The sequence below is a fragment of the Giraffa tippelskirchi genome, chromosome 1 (genome assembly GCF_054371585.1).
Source record: "Giraffa tippelskirchi isolate mGirTip1 chromosome 1, T2T-mGirTip1v1.2.pri, whole genome shotgun sequence".
In the NCBI taxonomy this organism is placed as follows: Eukaryota; Metazoa; Chordata; class Mammalia; order Artiodactyla; family Giraffidae; genus Giraffa; species Giraffa tippelskirchi.
The window spans coordinates 41,498,397-41,522,704 of NC_137275.1; the positions used below are offsets into that span (position 1 = coordinate 41,498,397).

Here is a 24,308-nt window from a genome sequence, read left to right on the forward strand (position 1 = left end):
AACAATACCATTCACCATTGCAACAAAAAGATTAAAATACTTAGGAATATATCTACCTAAAGAAACACAAGACTTATATATAGAAAACTATGAAAGAAATCAAAGAGGACACAAACAGATGGAGAAATATACCATGTTCATGGATTGGAAGAATTAATATAGTGAAAATGAGTATACTACCCAAAGCAATCTATAGATTCAATGCAATCCCTATCAAGCGACCAATGGTATTTTTCACAGAACTAGAACAAATCATTTCACAATTTGTATGGAAATATAAGAAACCTCGAATAGCCAAAGCAATCTTGAGAAAGAAGAATGGAACTGGAGGAATCAACCTGCCTGACTTCAGGCTCTACTACAAAGCCACAGTCATCAAGACAGTATGGTACTGGCACAAAGATAGAAATATAGATCAATGGAACAAAATAGAAAGCCCAGAGATAAATCCACGCACCTATGGACACCTTACCTTCGACAAAGGAGGCAAGAATATACAATGGAGAAAAGACAATCTCTTTAACAACTGGTGGTGGGAAAACTGGTCAACCACTTGTAAAAGAATGAAACTAGAACACTTTCTAACACCATACACAAAAATAAACTCAAAATGGATTAAAGATCTGAACATAAGACCAGAAACTATAAAACTCCTAGAGGAAAACATAGGCAAAACACTCTCCGACATAAATCACAGCAGGATCCTCCATGACCCACCTCCCAGAATATTGGAAATAAAAGCAAAAATAAACAAATGGGACCTAATTAAAATTAAAAGCTTTTGCACAACAAAGGAAACTATAAGCAAGGTGAAAAGACAGCCTTCAGAATGGGAGAAAATAATAGCAAATGAAGCAACAGACAAACAATTAATCTCAAAAATATACAAGCAACTTCTGCAGCTGAATTCCCGAAAAATAAACGACCCAATCAAAAAATGGGCCAAAGAACTAAACAGACATTTCTCCAAAGAAGACATACAGATGGCTAACAAACACATGAAAAGATGCTCAACATCACTCATTATTAGAGAAATGCAAATCAAAACCACAATGAGGTATCATTTCACACCAGTCAGAATGGCTGCTATCCAAAAGTCTACAAGCAATAAATGCTGGAGAGGGTGTGGAGAAAAGGGAACCCTCTTACACTGTTGGTGGGAATGCAAACTAGTACAGCCACTATGGAGAACAGTGTGGAGATTCCTTAAAAAGCTGGGAATAGAACTGCCATATGACCCAGCAATCCCACTGCTGGGCATATACACCGAGGAAACCAGAATTGAAAGAGACGCGTGTACCCCAATGTTCATCGCAGCACTGTTTACAATAGCCAGGACATGGAAGCAACCTAGATGTCCATCAGCAGACGAATGGATAAGGAAGCTGTGGTACATATACACAATGGAATATTACTCAGCCATTAAAAAGAATACATTTGAATCAGTTCTATTGAGATGGATGAAACTGGAGCCCATTATACAGAGTGAAGTAAGCCACAAAGAAAAACACCAATACAGTATACTAATGCATATATATGGAATTTGAAAGATGGTAATGATAACCCTATATGCGAGACAGAATAAGAGACACAGATGCATAGAACAGTCTTATGGACTCTGAGGGAGAAGGTGAGGGTGGGACGTTCTGAGAGAACAGCATTGAAACATGTATATTATCATATGAAACAAAACACCATTCCAGGTTCGATGCATGAGACAAATGTTCAGGGCTGGGGCAATGGGATTACCCAGAGGGATGGGATGGGGAGGGAGATGGGAGGGGGGTTCAGGATGGGGAACACATGTAAACCCATGGCTGATTCATGTCAATGTATGGCAAAAACCACTACAATATTGTAAAGTAATTAGCCCCCAACTAAAATAAATAAATTTATTAAAAAAACACCCATTTTCTGATATGATATCAGTCTTTCCAATTTGATGTAGATCAGTTTAATTATATTTTTGAGCAGCCTGTACCGTACCTACCTAGTTCCATTGTTCTGACTTGAGAAACCAAAAGTAAAGGATTTCCTGAAATGTCTTCCTTGTCTTCTGATGTAACTGACATTTTGCCTGGAAAGAGAGAATTCCTTTTAGAAATAAGTGCCAAGGAAAATTAAAATTGGATTAACAACTGATAAGGCTAATAGTTTTAGTTGAATTTGATCATATTTATGAAAGATCATAGATACATGATAGATTTTTTTTATAATAGTGGTATAATATGGTTTAAATATCTATGTATATAAAGAGAAATCTAACTTCCTCCATTCTGTTGACATTTTGAGCATCCCCTAGAATTGAAGTTTCTGAGGATGGTTGCAGTTAGTTTTCAAGTTAAACTATGTCATTAAAGTGAGATATTTTTTCATTTTTGTGTTTTAGATGCTGCAACATAGTAGGCCCTTTAAGTGATACTATTAATGTGAAAGAGAAATCCTGCAATGCGATAAATTAAAAGAACCCTGCCAACCTTAAAAGATGAAGATGTCCCTCCTTGATTATATCATTTCCACATGTTTTTCTCATGTTGTTTTACTGAGTAACAGAATTAGCATTATATTTTACATGAATGAAATCAAACGTTGGGTATGATTTTAATATCATAAACATTCATTTAAAATCACTATTTACCATTATAATTACAAAGTATTCCATTAAAGAATAAGAAAAGGAATACTGTTTATCATCTTAAAGATTATATTGGGGATTCTTATATTAAAAGAGAAGAACAAGTGAAAAATAAGGGAAGTCTCAATGATTTCAAGTCGCATGGTGGTTTAGTCACTAAGTCATGTCCTACTTTTGCAACCCCATGAACTGGGAACCTACCAGGCTCCTCTGTCCATGGGATTCTCCAGGAAAGAATACTGGAGTGGGTTGCCATTTCCTTCTCCAGGGATTCTTCCCGACCCAGGAATCAAACCTAGGTCTCCTGCATTGCAGGCAGATTCTTTACCAACTGAGCTACAAGGGAAGCCCATAATTCAATTCAAGTGGCATAGTTACATAAATTTAAAAGGGCTTCCCCCGTGGCACTAGTGGTAAAGAACCCACCTGCCAGTACAGGAGACAATAAGAGACATGGGTTCACTCCCTAGGTTGGGAAGATCCCCTGGAGGAGGGCATGGCAATCCACTCCAGTATTCTTGCCTTGAGAATCCCACTGGACAGAGGAGCCTGGTGGGCTACAGTACATGGAGTCACATAGGGTCAGACACAACTGAAGCGACTTAGCACAAAGCACATGCACATAATTTTAAAAATTGTCATTTTAAAATTGAGTTTCACTATTATTTGAGGCTAAGTTGCAGTTAGGGAATGTTTTTGATTTAGTTGGGAATATGGAAAATAAAAATCTTAAATTACATAAGAACTCTCTTTAGAGAGGAAGAAAAGATACTGACATCCTCAGGTAATTTATCGACTGAGCTTGATGAGAACAGCAAGGAAAGGTAGGGTTTACTATTCTTTTATCTGCTTTAGGGCCTGCTTCTGTTTTTTGAAAAGGTCTTAGAGCTGAACATACAGGTGGGGTCAAAAAAGAAATATCTCTCTCCACCTTCTTCAGGGAGTTTTTTTCCCTCAGGTTGATCATTCCTACCAAGAATCCCAAAATTGTATGCAGGGGACCCATATGGTGGAGATTTTTAATTGAAACCCTTAAGTCAATATTCTTAATGCACTTGTATACAGTAAGAAAAGGGAAAGAGTGGAAATTGGTCACTGAAGGAATGTGATACAGCAGTAGTAGGCCAAAGGTATTCTGAGATTGAAGATGATTACAGTTTTTAGAAGATGAAGCCTCTTAGAGTCCTTTCCCAAAGTTTAGTCAGGCTACCTGCTGCCTAACAAAAGGGATCAGATCCTCTGTCCTTAAAAGAGGACTCCTTGCATGAAAGAGGTTGATCCCAACAGTAGAAAACACACATTCACTTCCTTGCCTCCTTCTTTTTACCATACACCAATAAAAATTCTGCTGGTTCCACCATAGAAAAACCAGAAGATGTCATAAATGAATCAGAATTGGAGAAAGAGGGGCTCTCTAAGCCTTAGAAGGGCTTCCCTTGTGGCTCAGCTGGTAAAGAATTCTGCCTGCAATGTGGGAGACCTGAGTTTGATCCCTTGGTGGGAAGATTCCCTGGAGAAGGGAAAGGCTACCCAACTCTAGTATTCTGGCCTGGAGAATTCCATGGACTGTATAGTCCATGGGGTCGCAAAGAGTCTGACATGACTGAGCAACTTTCAGTTCATTTCACTTAAAGCCTTAGAAAAGAAGCTGTTTGACTATTTAAAGCTATTTAAAACTTTTGACTTTTGTGGGTTAAATAAAAATCAGCTAAAATTGTAAGGTGAAAGGAGGTCATGCAAATTTTTCTAAGACCTCAACTGACGTGAACAGTCAGTTCATAAAATTGAATAAATATATATAAAATGTTCCATAGCACTTTTAATTAAACAAATGCAAAGCAAACAGTTATTGATTGCATACACTGTTATATGTGGCTATGTATTTATTAGATTAGCATAGTAAGTAAGTAAGTGTTAGTCGCTCAGTTGTGTCCAACTCTTTGTGACCCCATGGACTGCAGCCCATCAGGCTCCTCTGTCCATGGAATTCTCGAGGCAAGAATGCTGGAGTGGGTTGCCATTTTCTTCTCCAAGGGATCTTCCCGATTAGGGATTGAACCCTGGTCTCCTGCATCACAGGCAGATTCTTTACCACTGAGCCACCAGGGAAGCCCCAGATTAGCATACTCCATTATTTATTAAATCAGCAAAGTCTCCCCCCACCATCCTGTTGTATAAAAGGGACAGTTTCTTTGTTAAAGTACAGTTCTTTTCGAAAGAACTTACTTTAGTAATATGTTTCAAAGTAATCATACCCCACACCTTGACCAGAAATTGAACTGATAGTCTGTCCTACTAGGATAATATTAAATTGGATAAAAGATAATTGGTTGTAGGAAATTCCCTGGTGTCCCAGTGGTTAGGCCTTGGTTCTTTCACTGCTGGCACCTGGGTTCAGTCCCTGATTTGGGAACCAAGACCCCACAAGCTGTGCAGCAGGGAAGAGGTAGTAGATTATACCATATATAAGGGGGAACCGACAGTAGATACCACAGAGTTTGACACAACTGAACAACTCAGCACGTACAACAGCTCAGATTTTGAACTGAACAACTCTGCCCTTGAAAATAGCAACTCTGGGACTTCCTGGTGGTCCAGTGGCTGGGGGACTGGGTTCTACCCCTGGTCAGAGAACTAGATCCCATCTGCCAAAACTAAGAGTTCGCATGCTGCAACTGTCAAAGATAATGAGTGCAGCAAATAAGACCAGGTGTGGCCAAAATAAATGAATAAATATTTTTTTAAAAAATGAAAACTACTACAACTCACTCTTAGCTCAAATGATGGTTAGTGTTTTGTAGTAATGAAGTATTTTTTAATTAAGGTATGTACAATTTTTTAGACTACAGTATAGTATAATATAAATTTTATATGCACTCAGTTCAGTTCAGTCTCTCAGTCGTGTCCGACTCTTTGCGACCCCATGGACTGCAGCACGCCAGGCTTCCCTGTCCAAAAAGTTTGTATGACTTGGCTTTGTTGGGATATTTGCTTTATTGCAGAGATTTAGAACCCAATGCACAATATCCTCAAGATATGTCAGTATTTAAATCATTTAATCATAAATAATTTAACCTATCAAATCTATTTGTTTTACCTTCTGTTAAAATGGAGATGTTCTTCCAAACTAGTAATGACATTTTTATCAGTTACTAGTATTTTAGTACTTTTGTTTATAAATTTAGGAAAGTGGGAACATTAATATAGAGCAGAAAGTTCTGTCTTATTTTGGAGGTGGGAAAACAACAGTTGAGCAATACATAATATATTTTTTTCAGTACTCATAAAATTAAGATTAAAAATACTTTCAGAACCCAATCCATTTTCCAAAAACCATATCAGACATGAGTAAGGAGCAGTTGGCATTAGCAGTTGGTACCATTTTAATGTGTTTGTTTTTTTATTTTACAGGTTTTTTTAAATGGTGGCATTATTTCAATTATTTTTTAAAATTAATTTTTACCTTGTGCAAAATAGCATATACATACAGGTCAGTTGTTTTTCTCAACCTTGATATTTCAGGCTATATTTATCATATGGACTCAGAAGTCTGGTTCTCTTACGGTTTGTTAGGTAAAAACAAAAGAATGGTACTTTTTCTTTTTACCTTCGGTGGTCTCTGGGGCTGTACTTGGGCTCAGCGTTGCCAGGCACCTGTCATTTGCATCTTCCTCTGTTAATGGTGTGGCAGGTTCATACTGCAGGATGGCATCCAAATCATGGAAGAACTTCATAGTTTTAGAGCTGTCTCCAGAGTTGTGAGCATATTTAACTGTTCTGTATTCATATTTGAGATTTTTGTACTTTGCCCGGCACTGTTTCCAGTCTCTGTATACTCCTAGTGCTCGCAGCCTTTTAGCAATGTAAATAAATATTCCTTTATTTCTCAGTGTTCCATAAAGTTGTTTTCGTATATTTTTTTCTGCCCAGACACTTAGCAAAGCTTTAACCTCTTCCTCAGTCCAGTGCTTTCCTGCTCCACTCTCCATGTTGAAAGTGACCTGGAAATGATTCACTATTTCTAGCCAAGGTTTTGTTTCCTAGGAAACCAGACGGCTGGTTGTCAATAAGCTGTGAAGAGCTGAAAGGATCTAGTTTAACTGGTTCAAGCTGCCCTAAGGGAGTAACTTGAGAAACTGCCAAATAAGCAGGCTTCCTGATTAAAGAAGCCTGGACCTAAATGATCCCTAAGGTTACTCATTTCAGTTTAAAGAACAAATTACCCTTGAGACAAAAGGCAAAGAAAACCTTTTTGTGTTTGTTTACTTCTAATTTACTATATGATTGTTGATATTTTGCTTGTTTGTTTTGGAAATGGTTGGCAGAGGTTCTTTCTGCCCTAAAGGTTTGTGACTAAGGTTATTTTTTTTCCCTCTGATATGAATCACTTAGTTCTTCTGACATTGGTTAACTGAAGACCACATGATTTTACTAAATAAATTAATCTTAAGTCACAAATTATTCAGTTGTATACGATGTATAGTATTATGCATGTCTGTTTTCAGCAAAATAGTTCATAGTATTTAATGCATTGGTAATTTAGCAAAATTACTTCACTTTTAATTTTCTAGATTTTTACCTTGAAAATGCATTTAATGTAGTTTCTTTTGTCATTAAAATGCCTAACTATTATAATTTTAGAAAAGATCCTTTCTACCAAATAAATCATGTTAGTAATTGTTAATGTATATGTACATATATGGTAGAGATTTTATTTCTACCCTGATACGTATTCTTTGGAACAAAAATTTGTTAAACATCTAGTATTTATAGCACTTGTTCAGAACTACTAAAAATTGTTAAGCAGTGGAGCTTTTAGTTTATCTTTTGAGTTTATACTCTACTGTGGTGCAGATCCTTTAAAGTCTTACCAGTGTGTTACCCTACTGAGCTAGAAGCCTAGCTTCTGGCTTTCTCGGTATCCTCAGCTAATAGCACTAAGTCAGGAAATGAGATACAGAGTGCCTGATCAGCTTAGGGCTTTTTGAAGCAGCATTTGTTTTCTGATGAAAAAAGAGATAGTTATTTGTAAGAAGAAATTTGGGAAGTGCAAAACAAAACAAAAAAATAAGTTTTATGATTCCAGTACCCACAAACATTTTACCTGCTATTTTATTTGGAGCTTTTAATTTATATCTACATACTCAATCTTATTTAGAGGTCACCTATTACAGAGGTTACAAGCACAAGGTCTGAAGTCAGGTTGCCTGTGTCCTAATCTTGGCCATGCCACCATTCTCTGTGTGACACTGGACGAGTTAATTTTGTTTCTTTAGTGTTGTCCTTATCTGTAAAATGTGAGTAGTAATCATAGTTACTACTTCGTTGGATTGTTTTGAAAGCCTAATAAATTGATCATTCATATACCATGCTTAAGACAGTGCCTGGCTTATTAGTCATAACTCAGTCTCATCTGCTGCTATTCTAATCATTGTCATCATCATGAGTAGAAATGGCACTGGTGCTAGTAGCATTTAATGTGTTGTCAGACTGAGTTCGTGGATGTTATTGAGAAAACTATGTTCCGTAAGATTCATTGAGAAATTTATCAATGGGGTAAATTTAATAGTTTGACACCTTTTTTTATATTCACAGGGGTCAGGAGAGTGCTGGTATTGTGACCAGTGATGGAAATTCGAAACCAACATTCAAAACACACAAGGTATATTTAAACATTGAAAAGTGTTGATGATAAAGGTAACAGTAGTCAGAAGACAGCTAGTATATAGAGGTGAGGGGGGAACTTTGAATAAAAATGATTTGTATGTAGAAGCATAGTTGATCCTTTAACAGAACAGGAACATATTTTGTATGTCATATGTATTATATATATTGTTCTACAATAAAGTAAGCTAGAGAAAAGAAAATATTATTAAAATCATAAGGAATAGAAATTATAGCACAGTACTGTTTTTATTGATACAATAAGCTTATGTTGACTTTTTATAATATGTCGGTATCTATGTTAGTATAGTCTTAAGTTGGTACAGAACACTGTAGATGGTATACATATTGCAAACATAGACCTCAAAAATGAAAAGATAATGTGGAAAAAATTCCTGTTTAGGGTATAACAATTCATGCATTGATAACAAAGAAATAGCAATATGATTGCTTTATGGTTGCCTAGCCTATACACTAATAAGTGAATTGTTATAAAATATCATTACTTTATGCCAATGTAAGGATGGGCTATCCACTTTAACACCAGTCTTGCACATAATGTTCTACACAGTGACTGCTTAGGTGATGGTAATGGTACTGACACAAAAATGTTCACATGGTTTTTACCATATAGTTATTAGATTTTCACACAAAGCCTCTCACACATCCACAACAAGGTAACTTTATTAACTGTACAATATGATGATTAATCACTGTTCATTAAATTGAAGTGGATCATCATAAAGGTCTTCATCCTAGTAGTCATCGTTCATAATGAGTAGGCTGAGGAGGGGTTGGTTTTGCTGTCTCATGTGGAAGGAGATAGCAGAGGTGGGAGGGGAGGCAGGAGAGGCAGGCACACTGGGTGTAACTTGATGGATACATCATAATTTCTGTCTCACTTACTTGCTTTTTTACTTCTCTAAAAATGTTTCCGTACAATACCAGTCCTTCTACCATTTGCTTTAGTTTTAGTGCCCATAGAAAGGTCTGTATTGTAAAATAAGTCAAAAGCAGTCTTGAATAATCAGAACTCTTCTGCTGGACTGTCTGATGTCAGTTTGTTTTCTGGCACTGCTTTCTTCATGTTTTCTTCCTCATCATCTGGCACCGGTTCGAAAGTACCCATCTCCATCAGTTATTTTTAATTTTTTGCCATATCCACAATCTCTTGTGATTTCCTTGATTAGTTCTATCGTAAATCCTGTGAAGTCATGCACAACCTCTGGACACAGTTTTCTCTGGCATGGATTTATTGTCTCAGGCTTGATGGCTTTTACAGCCTTTTCAATAATGATAATGGCATCTTCAGTCGTGTAATTCTTTCAGACTTTCATGCCGTTCTTTCTGTTGGGGTTGTCTTCCATGGGACTGACAGTCCTTTCCATAGAGTACCATGTGTAATGAGCCTTGAAAGTCCTTATGATCCCCTGACACCGAGGCTGAATTACAGATGTCGTGTTTGGGAGCAAGCAGATCACTTCAATCACTTGGCTTCAACACTGTTGAACTTATGGGGTTCTGAGTAGCCAAGAGCATTGCCCAATATCAAAAAAACTTTAAAAAGCAGTGCTTTACTGGCAGGGTACTTCTTGACTTCAGGAATAAAGCATCAGTGGCACCAATCCAGAAAAAGAGTTTATGTTGTGCAGGCTTTATGGTTCAATCATGAGTTAGAAGACTAGCAGTTGCTGTTTATCCTTTCCCTTCAAGGTTCAGGGGTTCGAAACATGTAGATAAGGGCAGTCCTAATTATAAACACTACTGTATTTGCATAAAACAGAGTTAGTCCATCCTTTCCGGCCTTAAATCTTGATATTTTTTAAGCCAAACCTCTCCCTAAAAATCTCCAGCCATCCTTTGCTGGCATTTAATTCTCCAGCTTTAGATCCTTCACCTTCCTTTTGCATTGTCATTTAAATAACTACACTTTTTCTCAAATCTTATTAAATAGATATGCCTTTCTTATCCTGAACCCACCTAAGAGCTGCATTTTCAGTATGAGATAAGAGTGTTTCACAAAAAGTACAAGGTGTTTGTGCCAGCTGGTATGGCTGCAACAATGGCTTCATGTGTTTCCCTTTCTTTTTTTTTACAGTGGTCTTTATGCTGGATTCATTTATCTTGAAATGGCAGGGCCACCACAGCTGTAGGCCACAATCTACTGTAGACCTCAAGCAGTTCAACTTTTTCTTGTAAAGTCACGGCTTTACTTCTTGAGAGCACTTTCAGTGTCACCAGTGGCACTTTGTATGAGTCCCATGGTGTTACTCAAGGTTCACAGTATTGCACTAAACACTAAGAAAAATACTCAAGAACTGGGAGAGGAGACTTTTCACTGCAATAAGCAACTTGATGTAGAGATGAGTGGCTCACCCAGAGGTGATTAACATTAGATGGCACACTTGCATTCAAGTGGATATTTGCAATACTTGAACGCCCCACAGTATTAACAGGAGGTGGCTCCAAAATAGTTGCAGTAGTGCAGTATGGACTACAGTTCATTTTATGCAATTACTTAATACTGCACCCTTATGCTTGTTTACATTTCTTGAAAAAGAAAATAGCACCAGTTATGGCTTGTGTTTTTTGTGTGCATAAGTTTTGATAAATGTTAACATTTTATAATAGGTTTCTGTATATTTTTATGGTAGTAAATGATAAAATAGATTAGTATCTACAAATATTTTATGCATCCATAACATATTCAGTTTCTTAAATTTTTTACTCTAGGCTACATGGTTCACTGTATTTTTATATCATTGCTAATCTCCAAAAATTTTTTCTGATATATTTATTGGAAAAAAATCCATGAATAAGTGGACCTGTGCAGTCCAAGCCTGTATTGTTCAAGGATCAACGTTTTTATTTGTTCTACAGTGCATTTCTCGCCCAGTGATAATTTGCTAGATTGACTCAGACAAGTTATCATTTATTTGAATACTTTAACATACTTTGAATTTAAAATTATAATTTAGTTGATTATATTTGACAAATGTTACCACTTAGTGCATCTGTTCTTCCATGTTTTATCAAGAAGTATCTTATGAAACAGGTGACTCAGTAGACAAAGAATCTACCTGCAGTGCAGGAGACTCGGGTTCAATCCCTGGGTCAGGAAGATCCACTGCAGAAGGGGTTAGCTACCCACTCCAGTATTCTTGCCTGGAGAATTCCATGGACAGAGGAGCCTGGAGGGCTATAGTCCATGAGATGGCAGAAGAGTCAGACACGACTTAGTGACTAAACAACAATCTTATAAAACAAGCATGATTAATTTTGTTATATGAATTCCACCTCAGATATATATTTTAATGCTTCACAGTTCTTACAATTAGGTTAGTCTTTTTTTTTTTTTAGATTAGAATTCTGAAGCACAGGGAAATTAAGTGAACTGCATTTTCTAATTTGGAATTGTCTGAGCAGAAGCTTATAAAAGTTCTACTGGTGTTTTTTTTTCCTAAATGAGCTTTTACTTTGACTTTGCAAGGGAATGGGTCTTGTAAATCACGTATTTACTGAAGACAATTTGAAGAAATTATATACTTCAAATCTTGGAATTGGACACACAAGGTATGCCACTACAGGAAACTGTGAATTAGAAAATTGCCAGCCCTTTGTTGTTGAAACACTTCATGGGAAAATAGCTGTGGCACATAATGGCGAATTAGTTAATGCTGCTCGCTTAAGGAAAAAGGTAAGGGTTTTTTTTTTTAATACTTTTTTCATGATTGTGATAAATTATTGAAAAGAAGTATGGAGGATCTTGGTAAACTGTATGTATTATCTTGTTGTTGCCACCTGATGCTGCTGCTGCTGCTGCTGAGTCGCTTCAGTCGTGTCCGACTCTGCGCGACCCCATAGACGGCAGCCCACCAGGCTCCCCCGTCCCTGGGACTCTCCAGGCAAGAATACTGGAGTGGGTTGCCATTTCCTTCTCCAGTGCATGAAAGTGAAAAGTGAAAATGAAGTCGCTCAGTCGTGTCCGACTCTCCGCGACCCCATGGACTGCAGCCCACCAGGCCCCTCCGTCCATAGGACCCTCCAGGCAAGAGGACTGGAGTGGGTTGCCATTGCCTTCTCCTGTTACCTAATTGCAAAGAACAACTGTAACAGAATTACCTGGAGTACTTGTTCTCATTACAAATTCTAAGATATTCCCCCCAGAGTCTGGAGTGGGAATGAGGTTGCTTAATCTGCAGTGTAATATGCTCCTGAGGTGATTCTGATGCATTGCTTTGGAATAGTGATTTGGAAAACTGATTTAATTATTCCCAGAACTTTGTCCTACCCTCTTCTTAGGCTCTGGCATTGTCATTGTAATAATACAGTTTTTTGCTACCAAATGAAAACAAATTTTTTATTCAATCAAAAATATAAATATGAAGTAAAAATTATTTTAAGACTCACTATTTAGAGATCACCACCAAAAGTTCAATTCCAAACAATACCTTGTTCATTATTTCTAGACCTAACCCCTTTCGCAGGTACTCAACTTCATATCAGCACATTTCACTGCATCAGGGTTAATCAGTGAGGGTAGGTAGCCACGATCACCACCACCAGCAAACCTGGGTTGAAAATCCCCACTGTAGTGTGCCACTCTTATGGGAATGTGTCCTATTTGCCAGGAGTGAACTGAAAAAGAACTACAATCCCAAACCCTCATGCTGTCTCCATCTGCCTCCCCACCTACCTACTGCAGGTCTACATTCCTTCAAACTTAGTTTTCAAAGGCTTTCCTGTATACCTCCTAAAGCACTTTTTTTTTCCTGTCTGATTAGCCCCCAACTAAAATAAATTAATTAATTAAAAAAAAAAAAACAAAGAACTTTCCTCCTAGAAGTTAAAGTTTCCCTCTGGAAAGATAAAAGGTGTTATTTATTTTGCTTAATAAAGACTTCCTAGGATAATAAAAAAAAAAAAAGAAAAGCTTTAGAGACTTCCCATTGCCTCCAGCAGTAGTTCTCCATTATTAGATATACATACCTACCATTGGTAGAATGCAGTATTTCATAACAGCATCCACACAATATCTGATCTCTTTCTGTGATGGCAGGCTATTGGGTGAAGGGTGAGTTGATGCCTCACCTCTAACGGTTACGACTTTTCTCCTTTCTAAACAGCTTCTGCGTCATGGTATTGGTCTGTCAACAAGTTCTGATAGTGAAATGATCACCCAGCTACTGGCTTATACCCCTCCTCAGGAACAAGATGACACCCCAGACTGGGTAGCAAGGTAATTGTAAAACTAGACTGAGCTAGCAGCTGTGGCAATGAGACCTTTGTCTTGCATGTGTTTATAATGAAAATTATTCATTGAATTATGTAATTGATTCCAGGATTAAAAATTTAATGAAGGAAGCACCCACGGCATACTCTTTGCTTATAATGCACAAAGATGTAATTTATGCAGTCCGCGATCCCTATGGAAATCGTCCTCTATGCATTGGTCGTCTTATTCCTATTTCTGATATAACTGATAAAGGTAATGAACTTCAAAAGAAATACAATAAATTCATAATGCTTTTCCAAGTCATTGTCCTACTATTGACATACCCTGAAATCTTCAGGCATACAGAACCTACTGAATAAAAAAGCTTGGTAAAAAAGAAAAAAGTGGCACTTAGCTTTTTCCTCTTTTTTAGCCACTCCAGGTAGGACATGGGATCTTAGTTGAGTATTTCTGAGGATGAGCCACTTTTAATATATTTAATGGGCGTTCTTGTCTTGTCCTGCCTGAACAGCCTGTTCATATCCTTTGCCCAGCTTTTTCATTTGTGCAGTATGACTTCGGTGACTTTTTGACTTGTCAGATATCTTATTCAAGCCATGAAATCATTTTGTTTGAAGGAAGCTTGCGATCTTATCTTTGGTACTAGTCAAATGAGGAATTCTTAAAGTCAGTCATGGATAGTGTATGAGTTCTTTTGTTTATAAAATTGGTGTTTAACTGTTCTCCTGAAATAGGTAGCCTCTTTTAAATTTCTTGAATTCAATGACTGAATTGATTGTCTTGTGATTTACAGGAAAAAAACCATCAGAAACAGAAGGATGGGTGGTGTCTTCAGAATCTTGTAGCTTTTTATCTATCGGTGCACGGTAAATTTTGTATCATTCAACATAACAACTTTTCCATATCAATTTAAAAAATTTTTACGTAGAAGTTTTGCTTCTGATGTCTGCAAGAACACATGCTTTTAAATGCAGTTTCTTTTGTACATTGTGCTCAGCAGTTGCACTTAACATTAATTTCCTGGTTTAGTTGCTGAGTCATGTCTGAATCTTCTGTGAACCCATGGACTGCAGCCCACCAGGCTTTTCTGTCCTTGGGATTTCCCAGGCAAGAATACTAGAGGGGATTGCCATTTCCTTCTCCAGGGCATCTTCCTAACCCAGGGATCAAACCCATGTCTCCTGCATTGGCAGGCAGATTCTTTACCACAGAACCACCAGGGAAACCCTAACGTGTCAGTAGTACCTTCTCTTCCTGGAACTGGGATCTTGTTTTCAAAATACCATGAGACTTATTTTAGAAAGGAATTAGAAAGGAAGAATCTCAACAAGGAATAGTGATGAGCAAAAAAATTTAAGCCAGGATAAAAATGTTCTCTTTAACCTTCATTCTGTTACAAATCAATAAAATGCAGGACTTCTATTTTTTAAAATTCTAAATTCCAAGTGTAGGGTAGCAGATTTATAGAAATTACTGTTGGAGGAATACTTTTTATTTTTTAAGCCAATAGACTTTATATTAAATTGAACCCTTTTTCTTTTATAAGGGACTCTGTGCACTTTATAATAGATAATTAGCCTTAAGGACTGGTTTACTTCAAGTCTCCTTTAACATTGTTTCCCAAGATATTACCGTGAAGTCTTGCCTGGAGAAATTGTGGAAATATCCAGACATAAAGTCCAAACTCTTGATATTATACCAAGGTCTGAAGGAAACGCAATGGCTTTCTGTATCTTTGAATATGTTTATTTTGCAAGACCAGATAGTATATTTGAAGGTAAGTAAAATATCTCTAACTATTGATATAAATCTGTTATCTCATTGAAACAAGAAAGTGCTTGGGCCCAAAGGCTTTGAAGGCACAGTTATATGTTGTGAAAAGATCACAGTTCCTCCGACTGTCAGATTTTTTTCCTTTTTGGGGTAAAGATTATGGTTTTTAGCTATGTATTAAGGTTAATTTTTTTAAATTAATTGATTAACTTACTTATATTTATTTGGCTGCTTTGGGTCCTAGTTGTGGCACCTCAGATCTTCATTATGTCATGTGGGATCTGTTGTTGGGGTGCATGGGCTCTCTAGTGGTAGCATACCAGCTTCAGTAGTTGCAGCACGCTGGCTCTCTAGTTGTGGCATGAAGGCTCCAGAGTGCACGGGCTTAGTTGCTCTGCAGCATGTGGGATCTTAGTCCCCTAACCAGGGATTGAACCCTTGTCCCCTGAATTGCAAGTTGAATTCTTAACCACTGGACCACTAGGGAAATCCCAAGGTTATTTATTTTATTTTTTTTTAAAGAGTGAATTCCCCCTGATTTATGTGTTTCCACTTTAATGGTTTTTTGTCTTGCTTTTCTTTTGGTACTCAATTCTATAGAGTTCTAACAAGCTAGTTTCTTACAATAATGATATGCTGGGCTATATTATACTAAGTAAAAATTTCCTTTTCCAAATATTCTAGACCAGATGGTTTACACAGTAAGATATCGTTGTGGTCAGCAGCTGGCCATTGAAGCCCCCGTGGATGCAGATTTGGTTAGCACTGTCCCAGAATCTGCTACACCTGCTGCTCTTGGTTACGCAACAAAGGTATTTTCTCTTCATTAACCCATAGTGAATTGCTTATTTAGCACTGGGATTAGAAATCCATGTATATAAAGAGAAAGTCATCAATTTATGAGTAAGGAAAAAAGAAGTGTTTCTTTACAAGAGTTACTTATTTTCCAGCCTTTTCATTTAGTGGCACTGTTTTTTAGTGGATCCACAAAAAATTCACCCAAAGACTAGGAGAATGATCCTCTCATTTTAGAAAGATAACATCATACTATATATTGAGTTTAGTGATAATATATACTTATTATAAAGTACCCTCATAAGCCACTGGTGTATTGTTCCCTGCTGAGTGTGGGTGGTAGTAAAGCTCTTTTTTTAAATTTTGTATAATGTTCTTCAGTTCAGTTCAGTCGCTCAGTCGTGTCCGACTCTTTGCGACCCCATGAATTGCAGCACGCCAGGCCTCTCTGTCCATCACCAACTCCTGGAGTCTACCCAAACCCATGTCCATCGAGTCTGTGATGCCATCCAACCATCTCATCCTCTGTCGTCCCCTTCTCCTCCCGCCCCCAATGCTACCCAGCATCAGGGTCTTTTCCAATGAGTCAACCTTTCGCATGAGGTGGCCAAAGTATTGGAGTTTCAGCTTCAACATCAGTCCTTCCAGTGAACACCCAGGATTGATCTCTTAGTACTATGCTTAACTGCATTTTTCATAACCAAGTAGATTATATAATTACAGTGATTCTGGGGTATAATACCCAACATTCATTGTGTTGGGAAGTTCAGTTTATGAACTTTTTAGAGAAATAATATGCATACAATATGTGGATTTTTCTCATAGTGATTTATTCTTTGTCATGTGTTCACATTCTTAGCGTTTCCTTCCAAGATAGAGAAATAACAATACTTAAGAAAGAAACATTACAAATTCTAGTAAAATGAATTGCTTTTCCCACTAAGTAGAAGACTTTTGATAATTTTTCTTTTTGCCTTGTCTTCCCTACAGTTTAGATAGTGAAGGAAACTTGTAATCTGATGATGGAGAGCTCAGAATTATAACTGCATTTAAAATTTTTACATACATGTTCTAATGGAAGCATGACCTAGAGAAAACAGGGCCCTGGAGTTCTCCATATATGTGCTGCTCATTGTCCTCTTATTCCTTCTCTATTAGTGTGGGCTTCCATACGTGGAGGTGCTATGTAAAAACCGCTATGTAGGAAGAACATTTATTCAGCCAAACATGAGGTTAAGACAGCTTGGTGTTGCGAAAAAATTTGGAGTACTGTCAGACAACTTTAAAGGAAAAAGAATTGTTCTTATAGATGATTCAATTGTGAGAGGCAATACCATCTCACCCATAATCAAGTTACTCAAAGAATCTGGTGCAAAAGAGGTAAGTAATATTAAAACACCTATCCTGAGACACCAATAATTTACAATATGATAAAATCGGTAAAATTTTATGTTAAAATTTTTATAAACCTAATTTAAAACTAACAAATCACAAAATAGAATACTTTTAAATTTGTAGGATATTGATTACTTTTTTAATGAAGATGTAGAAGCAGTCCTACTGTAATAATTTGACACATTGGGTTATATTATCAAATTGCAAAGCTCATTCTAACTAAATACTTCAGTAATTCATATTACTAAATGAGATGTGTCATTTACTAATAGTTGATCAGATTTAGAAAATCCAATGTGGAGAAAATGATATAAAAAGCAGTATGACAGTCTAAGATAATTGTGCTTAAGATTTCTAGCCTTTTTTAATGACTAGTTATGATTATGATAATTCTCTTTGGAATTCTGTGAAAGTCATGTAATGAAGACAAAGAAGTATAAAGTTAGTTCACTACCCATACTATAGTAAAAAAAAAAGAATAAGACACAAGTAAATACAAGAACTGGAAATGGCTTATATATCTACCAGCAGGAAATAATTTGGCAAATTGATACGTCAGTATGATGAAATACAATGCAACCATTAAAAACTATAAAGACTGCTAAACATGGGGAAATCTTTGCTGTTACAAGAAAGGTAAAAAGTAAATGTGGACACTGATTATAGCTTTGTAAATTTACCTGACAAAAGTCAGAAAATAATGATAGATTAAAAAAAGTAGACAAACATATCTCTTTGTAATAGTAAGGTGTTTTTTTTAAATTATATCCTGGTAGGTGTTATTTTCTTTTTACTAATAAAATGGTAAAATAGGAGGTAGGCAAAATTTCCATTCAAGTGTTAGAAGAGAAAAATGAAGGTGGTCCTAGGAATGTAATAAATGAGAAATGAGAGATCGGAAGAAAGAAATATCCTTGTCAGTAGGTGACAGAAAGAAACAGTGAGCAGCTCTGTATAAAGAACTCTTTACAAGTGGCTAACATTTCAAAATTCTTGTCCAGGTCACTTTAGGGTCTAGAACAGGACTGCTCAAGTAGGATTCTTGGTCATTCTTTAAGTTAATTCTAAAAGTAATTCTGACTGAACACTTGGAGTTCTGTATGTATATCACATGATTTTTTTTCTACCTATTTTGAAAGAAATTTTGTAGTGTGCTTTGCTGCCCATATGTTTTTAAAACATTCTATAAAACAATTTTATGTTGCATTTGCCAGTGACAGAATTTTGCGTAATTGTTCTTCCAGTGAATATCTAATGAATGCATGAACTAATGAATGCATGAAATGATTTCTTCCCAAGGTACATATTCGTGTAGCTTCACCACCAATTAGATATCCATGCTTCATGGGAATAAACATACCAACAAAAGAAGAGCTTATTGCCAATAAACCAGAATTTGAGCATATTTCAGATTATCTAGGTAGGTATCAAAATTTCTGTAAACTTTGATCTTTATTCATTTTTAACAGAAAAGCCAAGCCTACCAATCTTTACACTTTTAATGAAAAATAGTGTTCAATATTTGTTAAAAGAAGCCGTTATGTATGTTGAGCAGATGAACAGTGGGAGTGCCTGGTGTATATGGACACCATAGTGAGTGCTGTGATAGAGAGCTAGGCCAGGTGAGCTTGGAGGAGAAGGAAGAAGGGCTTTCACAGCAGAGAGCTACATATCAGTTCACATCTCCCGAAGCTCAGATCAGAAGAAAAACAAGTACTTTCACCACAGATTTCTAATAAAACAATTTGGATGTGGGTACAAATCAAAAGTGAAAAGCTTATGTAGGCTCATCATTAACAATGAGGTCAGAAGACTTGTAGATGGAGGTCATCCTGGGAAGACATTTACCTTTCAAATTCAGGTGAGGTATAAATATCATCTACATGTTCATCCATGTATGGTATGTCCACCACATTCATTGCTTTACGGCTAGTGTTTCTCTTGACTGGTCATGCCTGGTTGTGTCTGTACCTTACCAGTTAAGTATTTTTAACACTACCCAACTGATATATTGTGAACACTCACTCTTTGCCAGGACCGTATCTATATTATTGTAATAATATTACAAAAATGCTATAGTTAGTATTTCCCTTATCTGATAGATGAAAAATATAGACCTGGGCAAAGTAAATGACCTTGAGCTTAACTGTGAACCCAGATCTTCCTGACTTCAAAATCTATTATTCAAGAAAACTGACTCCTGAAGCCTTCTGAATCCATTTTAGACACAAATTCTCCAGTGCTATTTTAAATTATGTTATCCCTTAAATTCCAATTTAAAATTTAAAAAAATAATAAAGACCCTGTGTTTTATTGATGCTTCAGCCACCACCACGACCCTCCTTTTTTTTTTTTAAGAGAGGCTAAAGGAGGGAATTCCCTAGCCGTCTGGTGGCTAGGACTATGAGCTCTTACTGTTGAGGGCCCAGGTTCAATCCCTGGTCGAGCAACTATGATCCCAGAAGCCATGTGGCCAATAAATAAGTAAATAATTGAAATTTTTAAAAAATAAATTTAAAAAAAAGGCTAAAGGAGAAATATTTATTCTGGCTTATGTTTTTCTGTTTGTAACTATTCTCTGTTAGGCAGTTCTTCCTTTCCAAAGGAAGTGTCATGACCTTTTCCCCCTCTTTTCCCCTTTAGGAGCAAACAGTGTTGTGTATCTGTCAGTAGAAGGACTGGTTTCATCTGTACAAGAAGGAATAACATTGAAAAAACAGAGAGTGAAAAAGCAAGAAATTATGGTTCAAGAAAATGGGAACGGTCTGGAATGTTTTGAAAACAATGGTCATTGTACAAAGGAAGATATTATGATTCAAGAACATGGGAATGGTCTGGAATGTTTTGAAAAGAATGATCATTGTACAGCTTGTCTGACTGGAAAATACCCTGTGGAATTAGAATGGTAGCTGCCATGGGCAGACATGATATTTCAGGACACAAAAGTTGGTGAAGAAGTTGTAGTGGCTATACCTTCATTTACTGTTACTCAGTTGGTATAATATGAAATGCCAAATGCTTGTATTATAAGTTTTGAGATTTTTTTCTGAAAAGGATACCAAATTGCTATGATTTATTCAGTAATCCTGAATAAATACTTTGGTATTATCTAGGAACTTGGTTGATCCTTTCTGTTTTATTCAGTACTGTTATTTTTTAGAGATCATATACATTTCAGATTATCAGCTGTAATGTAGCAGATAGGTGAATTTCTGTTTTAGAGAGGATTGCCAGGTATTATATTCTCACAGCTTCTTAGGAAATTTTGTGGAATGTTTTAAGAGTTATTGAAATTCATTTATAGAATATTTTCATAATTGAACATTCCTAATTGCATTTAATACAACAATATGTATTTTGCTTTGTTTTTTCACTCAAGCATTAGCTAGCTTGGTTAGAGAAGACAAGTGGTTAAATGTCATTTGCCAGGTCCATGCTTTAAAGAGTTTGCAAGAGGTTAGACTAAGGTGTTGTGATGCAAACAGGACATGTGAGTTAATTGTTCATTATATATCATACAATTCAATACATCAGATTCAATTAAACTTGAATCCATTATACCCCAAAGTTATCTATCATCTTGAGTTCTCTTAAAAAAAAAAAAATACTTTTTGTGCCTCACTTTGCTCACCTGTGCGATGAGGTGTTTATATTATTAAATTCAATGACTAGCAGTTATTTTGGTGGTTAGAGCCATCATTCCACCTCCCAATTTTAAGACAGTGAATTAGCTTTTGAAATGTTGGTTGTTGGTCTGCAGTCAAGATTTCAAAAGAGATGTACAGCAGTGATTTGCCACCTAGCTTTGAAATGCCCTGATTGTAAAAAGACGTCTGTGCAAAAAATTTTCCTACATTTGACTAGAAAGTGTTAATATGATCCATACTACTTAGTGCCCTTATGGTAGAAGCACAGGAAGTAACCTAGTACATTTGAAGTAAAAGATAAATTTTTTTAGGTTCTAACAAACATTTTATCTTTCATTGGATTATATGCCTTTTAATGAAGCGCTTGATTACTTGCAAACGTGTATACAATGAGATGATCAAGTAGAAACACTGTAGGGGCCAATTTTAAGGAATGAGACAACCTTTTCCAGTTAGTGTGCCCATCTAATTCCAAGCATTAATTCATTAATTTACCACTTGTTCTACTTTATTGAGATCTAATGAATTAGATCTTGTAAGTTTTTTTTTTAACTATTTGTTAACATCTGAGGTGACTTGCCCTCAGCCTTTGCTTATGTAAGATTTTTAAAACAGAAAAGTGTTTTTTTAGGTGCATTACCTTGATGTGGTGTACATAGTGTCCAAATCCCCCTAGAGTATAATATTTATTAATACCTATAGTCTTTTTCTCTTTGTTCAGTATTTAGTCTCATATGTTGTGTCATGGCAGGCCAAAAGAAACTGTTGACAGCTCTTTAAGCCCATATGCGTCAGGCAGCAGTGGTCACATAACCCTGTGGTGGGGACACAAGCAAACCGGCATTTGAATAACGCCCTGGGACCACTTGTGTATGTAGTCTCTGGTCTTAAATATATTCTTTGGGGCACCATGGAGGAGGCGAGACCTTTGGGTCACTTTTGAACTAGCCTTACTTACATTTTTTACATTTGATTTTTTTAAATAAAACAAGAGACTCAGGGAAAGTAGTAAACCAAAATCTCTGATTTGACTTTTGTGTTTTCCATAGTTTTTTGTTTTATTGAAGTGCTTTTAGAAAGAAAATGGTACTGTGACACTTTAGTAATTTTACAGATTTCTGACTCTTTCTCCAACATGGCCTTTTTTTTCATAAGTTTCTGAAATGTGAATTACAGTTTTATGTCAGTGTAATCTCAAATGTTGTTTAGCTGCTTTAAATTTATATAGATATGGTAAGCTGCAGAGAAAATGAGAAATGTGTTTTCACAGAATCTATCTTGTGAACTAAACTAAGCCTACTTTCTGTGACTTACTTGTGATGCATTGGTGACTGATACATGTAATGAGTACATTTAAACATGTGTGTGTACTTTTTCTAAATAGAGATTTTTAGGTAGTGCATCATGGTGAACAGCACAGTGACAGTCATACCCAGGATCCATTCTTGGCATTGCCTCATTATATCTTACTTCTCTGATTCAGGCATTTCAATAACAGGACATCTCTTATGAACCAGGCAAACTGCTGATGGGAGTAGGAGGGATGAATACAGGAATTAGAAATGCAGTGCTAAGTAAGCACTATGATAGTGGCCAAGTTCTGGGAAACACTAGCAAGAATCGGGAAGGTGTCACAGAAGAGAAGTCTTAGATTTTCAAACTGTGTGTTGTTGGAATGGAGTACTCTTTAAAATAAAAATAAAGTAGATAAATGAATAAACTGTGGTACATCCAGACAATAGAATATTATTTGGTCCTAAAAAGAAATGAGCTGTCAAGCCATGGAAAGACATGGAGTGAACTTAACTGGGAAGAGAAGAGAAGCGAAAAGCAAAGAAGAGAAGGAAAGATATTCCCATCTGAATGCAGAGTTCCAAAGAATAGCAAGGAGAGATAAGAAGGCCTTCCTCAGTGATCAATGCAAAGAAATAGAGGAAAACGACAGATTGGGAAAGACTAGAGATCTCTAGAAATTAGAGATACCAAAGGAACATTTCATGCAAAGATAGGCTCGATAAAGGAAAGAAATGGTATGGACCTAAGAGAAGCAGAAGATATTAAGAAGAGATGGCAAGAATACACAGAAGAACTGTACAAAAAAGATCTTCACGACCCAGATAATCACGATGGTGTGATCACTCACCTAGAGCCAGACATCCTGGAATGTGAAGTCAAGTGGGCCTTAGAAAGCATCACTACGAACAAAGCTCGTGGAGGTGATGGAATTCCAGTTGAACTATTTCAAATCCTGAAAGATGATGCTGTCAAAGTGCTGCACTTGATATGGCAGCAAATTTGGAAAACTCAGCAGTGGCCACAGGACTGGAAGAGGTCAGTTTTCGTTTCAATCCCAAGGAAAGGCAACGCCAAAGAATGCTCAAACTACCGCACAATTGCACTCATCTCACATGCTAGTAAAGTAATGCTCAAAATTCTCCAAGCCAGGCTTCAGCAATACGTGAACCATGAACTTCCAGATGTTCAAGCTGGTTTTAGAAAAGGCAGAGGAACCAGAGATCAAATTGCCAATATCCGCTGGATCATCGAAAAAGCAAGAGAGTTCCAGAAAAACATATATTTCTGCTTTATTGACTATGCCAAAGCCTTTGACTGTGTGGATCACAATAAACTGTGGAAAATTCTGAAAGAGATGGGAATACCAGACCATTTGACCTGTCTCTTGAGAAACCTGTATGCAGGTCAGGAAGCAACAGTTAGAACTGGACATGGAACAACAGACTGGTTCCAAATAGGAAAAGGAGTACGTCAAGGCTGTATATTGTCACCCTGCTTATTTAACTTATATGCAGAGTACATCATGAGAAACGCTGGGCTGGAGGAAACACAAGCTGGAATCAAGATTGCCGGGAGAAACATCAATCACCTCAGATAGGCAGATGACACTACCCTTATGGCAGAAAGTGAAGAACTAAAGAGCCTCTTGATGAAAGTGAAAGAGGAGAGTGAAAAAGTTGGCTTAAAGCTCAACATTCAGAAAACTAAGATCATGGCATCTGGTCCCATCACGTCATGGGAAATAGATGGGGAAACAGTGGAAACAGTGTCAGACTTTATTTTTGGGGGATCTAAAATCACTGCTGATAGAGATTGCAGCCATGAAATTAAAAGACGCTTACTCCCTGGAAGGAAGGTTATGGCCAAC

General features: G+C 36.7%; 2 protein-coding genes across 19 annotated transcripts in view; one reads left to right on the forward strand and one right to left on the reverse strand.

Annotated features, from left to right (window-relative positions):
* Positions 1 to 20,614, forward strand: part of PPAT (phosphoribosyl pyrophosphate amidotransferase) — a 42,974-nt gene extending 22,360 nt beyond the window's left edge. For 2 of the 5 annotated variants that reach the window (XM_081588893.1, XM_081588885.1), the window contains exons 2-11: positions 8,231 to 8,297; positions 11,790 to 12,347; positions 13,426 to 13,538; positions 13,642 to 13,787; positions 14,329 to 14,401; positions 15,161 to 15,312; positions 15,993 to 16,120; positions 17,262 to 17,483; positions 18,798 to 18,918; positions 20,142 to 20,614. In XM_081588893.1, coding sequence (XP_081445019.1) covers positions 12,246 to 12,347; positions 13,426 to 13,538; positions 13,642 to 13,787; positions 14,329 to 14,401; positions 15,161 to 15,312; positions 15,993 to 16,120; positions 17,262 to 17,483; positions 18,798 to 18,918; positions 20,142 to 20,407 — 1,323 coding nt within the window. In that variant the 5' untranslated portion in view covers positions 8,231 to 8,297; positions 11,790 to 12,245 and the 3' untranslated portion in view covers positions 20,408 to 20,614. The remainder of the gene's footprint in view (positions 1 to 8,230; positions 8,298 to 11,789; positions 12,348 to 13,425; positions 13,539 to 13,641; positions 13,788 to 14,328; positions 14,402 to 15,160; positions 15,313 to 15,992; positions 16,121 to 17,261; positions 17,484 to 18,797; positions 18,919 to 20,141) is intronic. The other 3 variants (XM_081588874.1, XM_081588859.1, XM_081588865.1) reach the window with 2 other exon arrangements.
* The window catches only part of PAICS (phosphoribosylaminoimidazole carboxylase and phosphoribosylaminoimidazolesuccinocarboxamide synthase), a 75,440-nt gene that overhangs the window by 42,891 nt on the left and 8,241 nt on the right, over positions 1 to 24,308 (reverse strand). For 12 of the 14 annotated variants that reach the window (XM_081588768.1, XM_081588759.1, XM_081588712.1 and 9 more), the window contains one exon: positions 1,991 to 2,077. In XM_081588768.1, coding sequence (XP_081444894.1) covers positions 1,991 to 2,072 — 82 coding nt within the window. In that variant the 5' untranslated portion in view covers positions 2,073 to 2,077. Of the gene's footprint in view, positions 1 to 1,990; positions 2,078 to 6,242; positions 6,637 to 7,506; positions 7,639 to 24,308 lie in introns of those variants that run through there. The other 2 variants (XM_081588658.1, XM_081588654.1) reach the window with 2 other exon arrangements.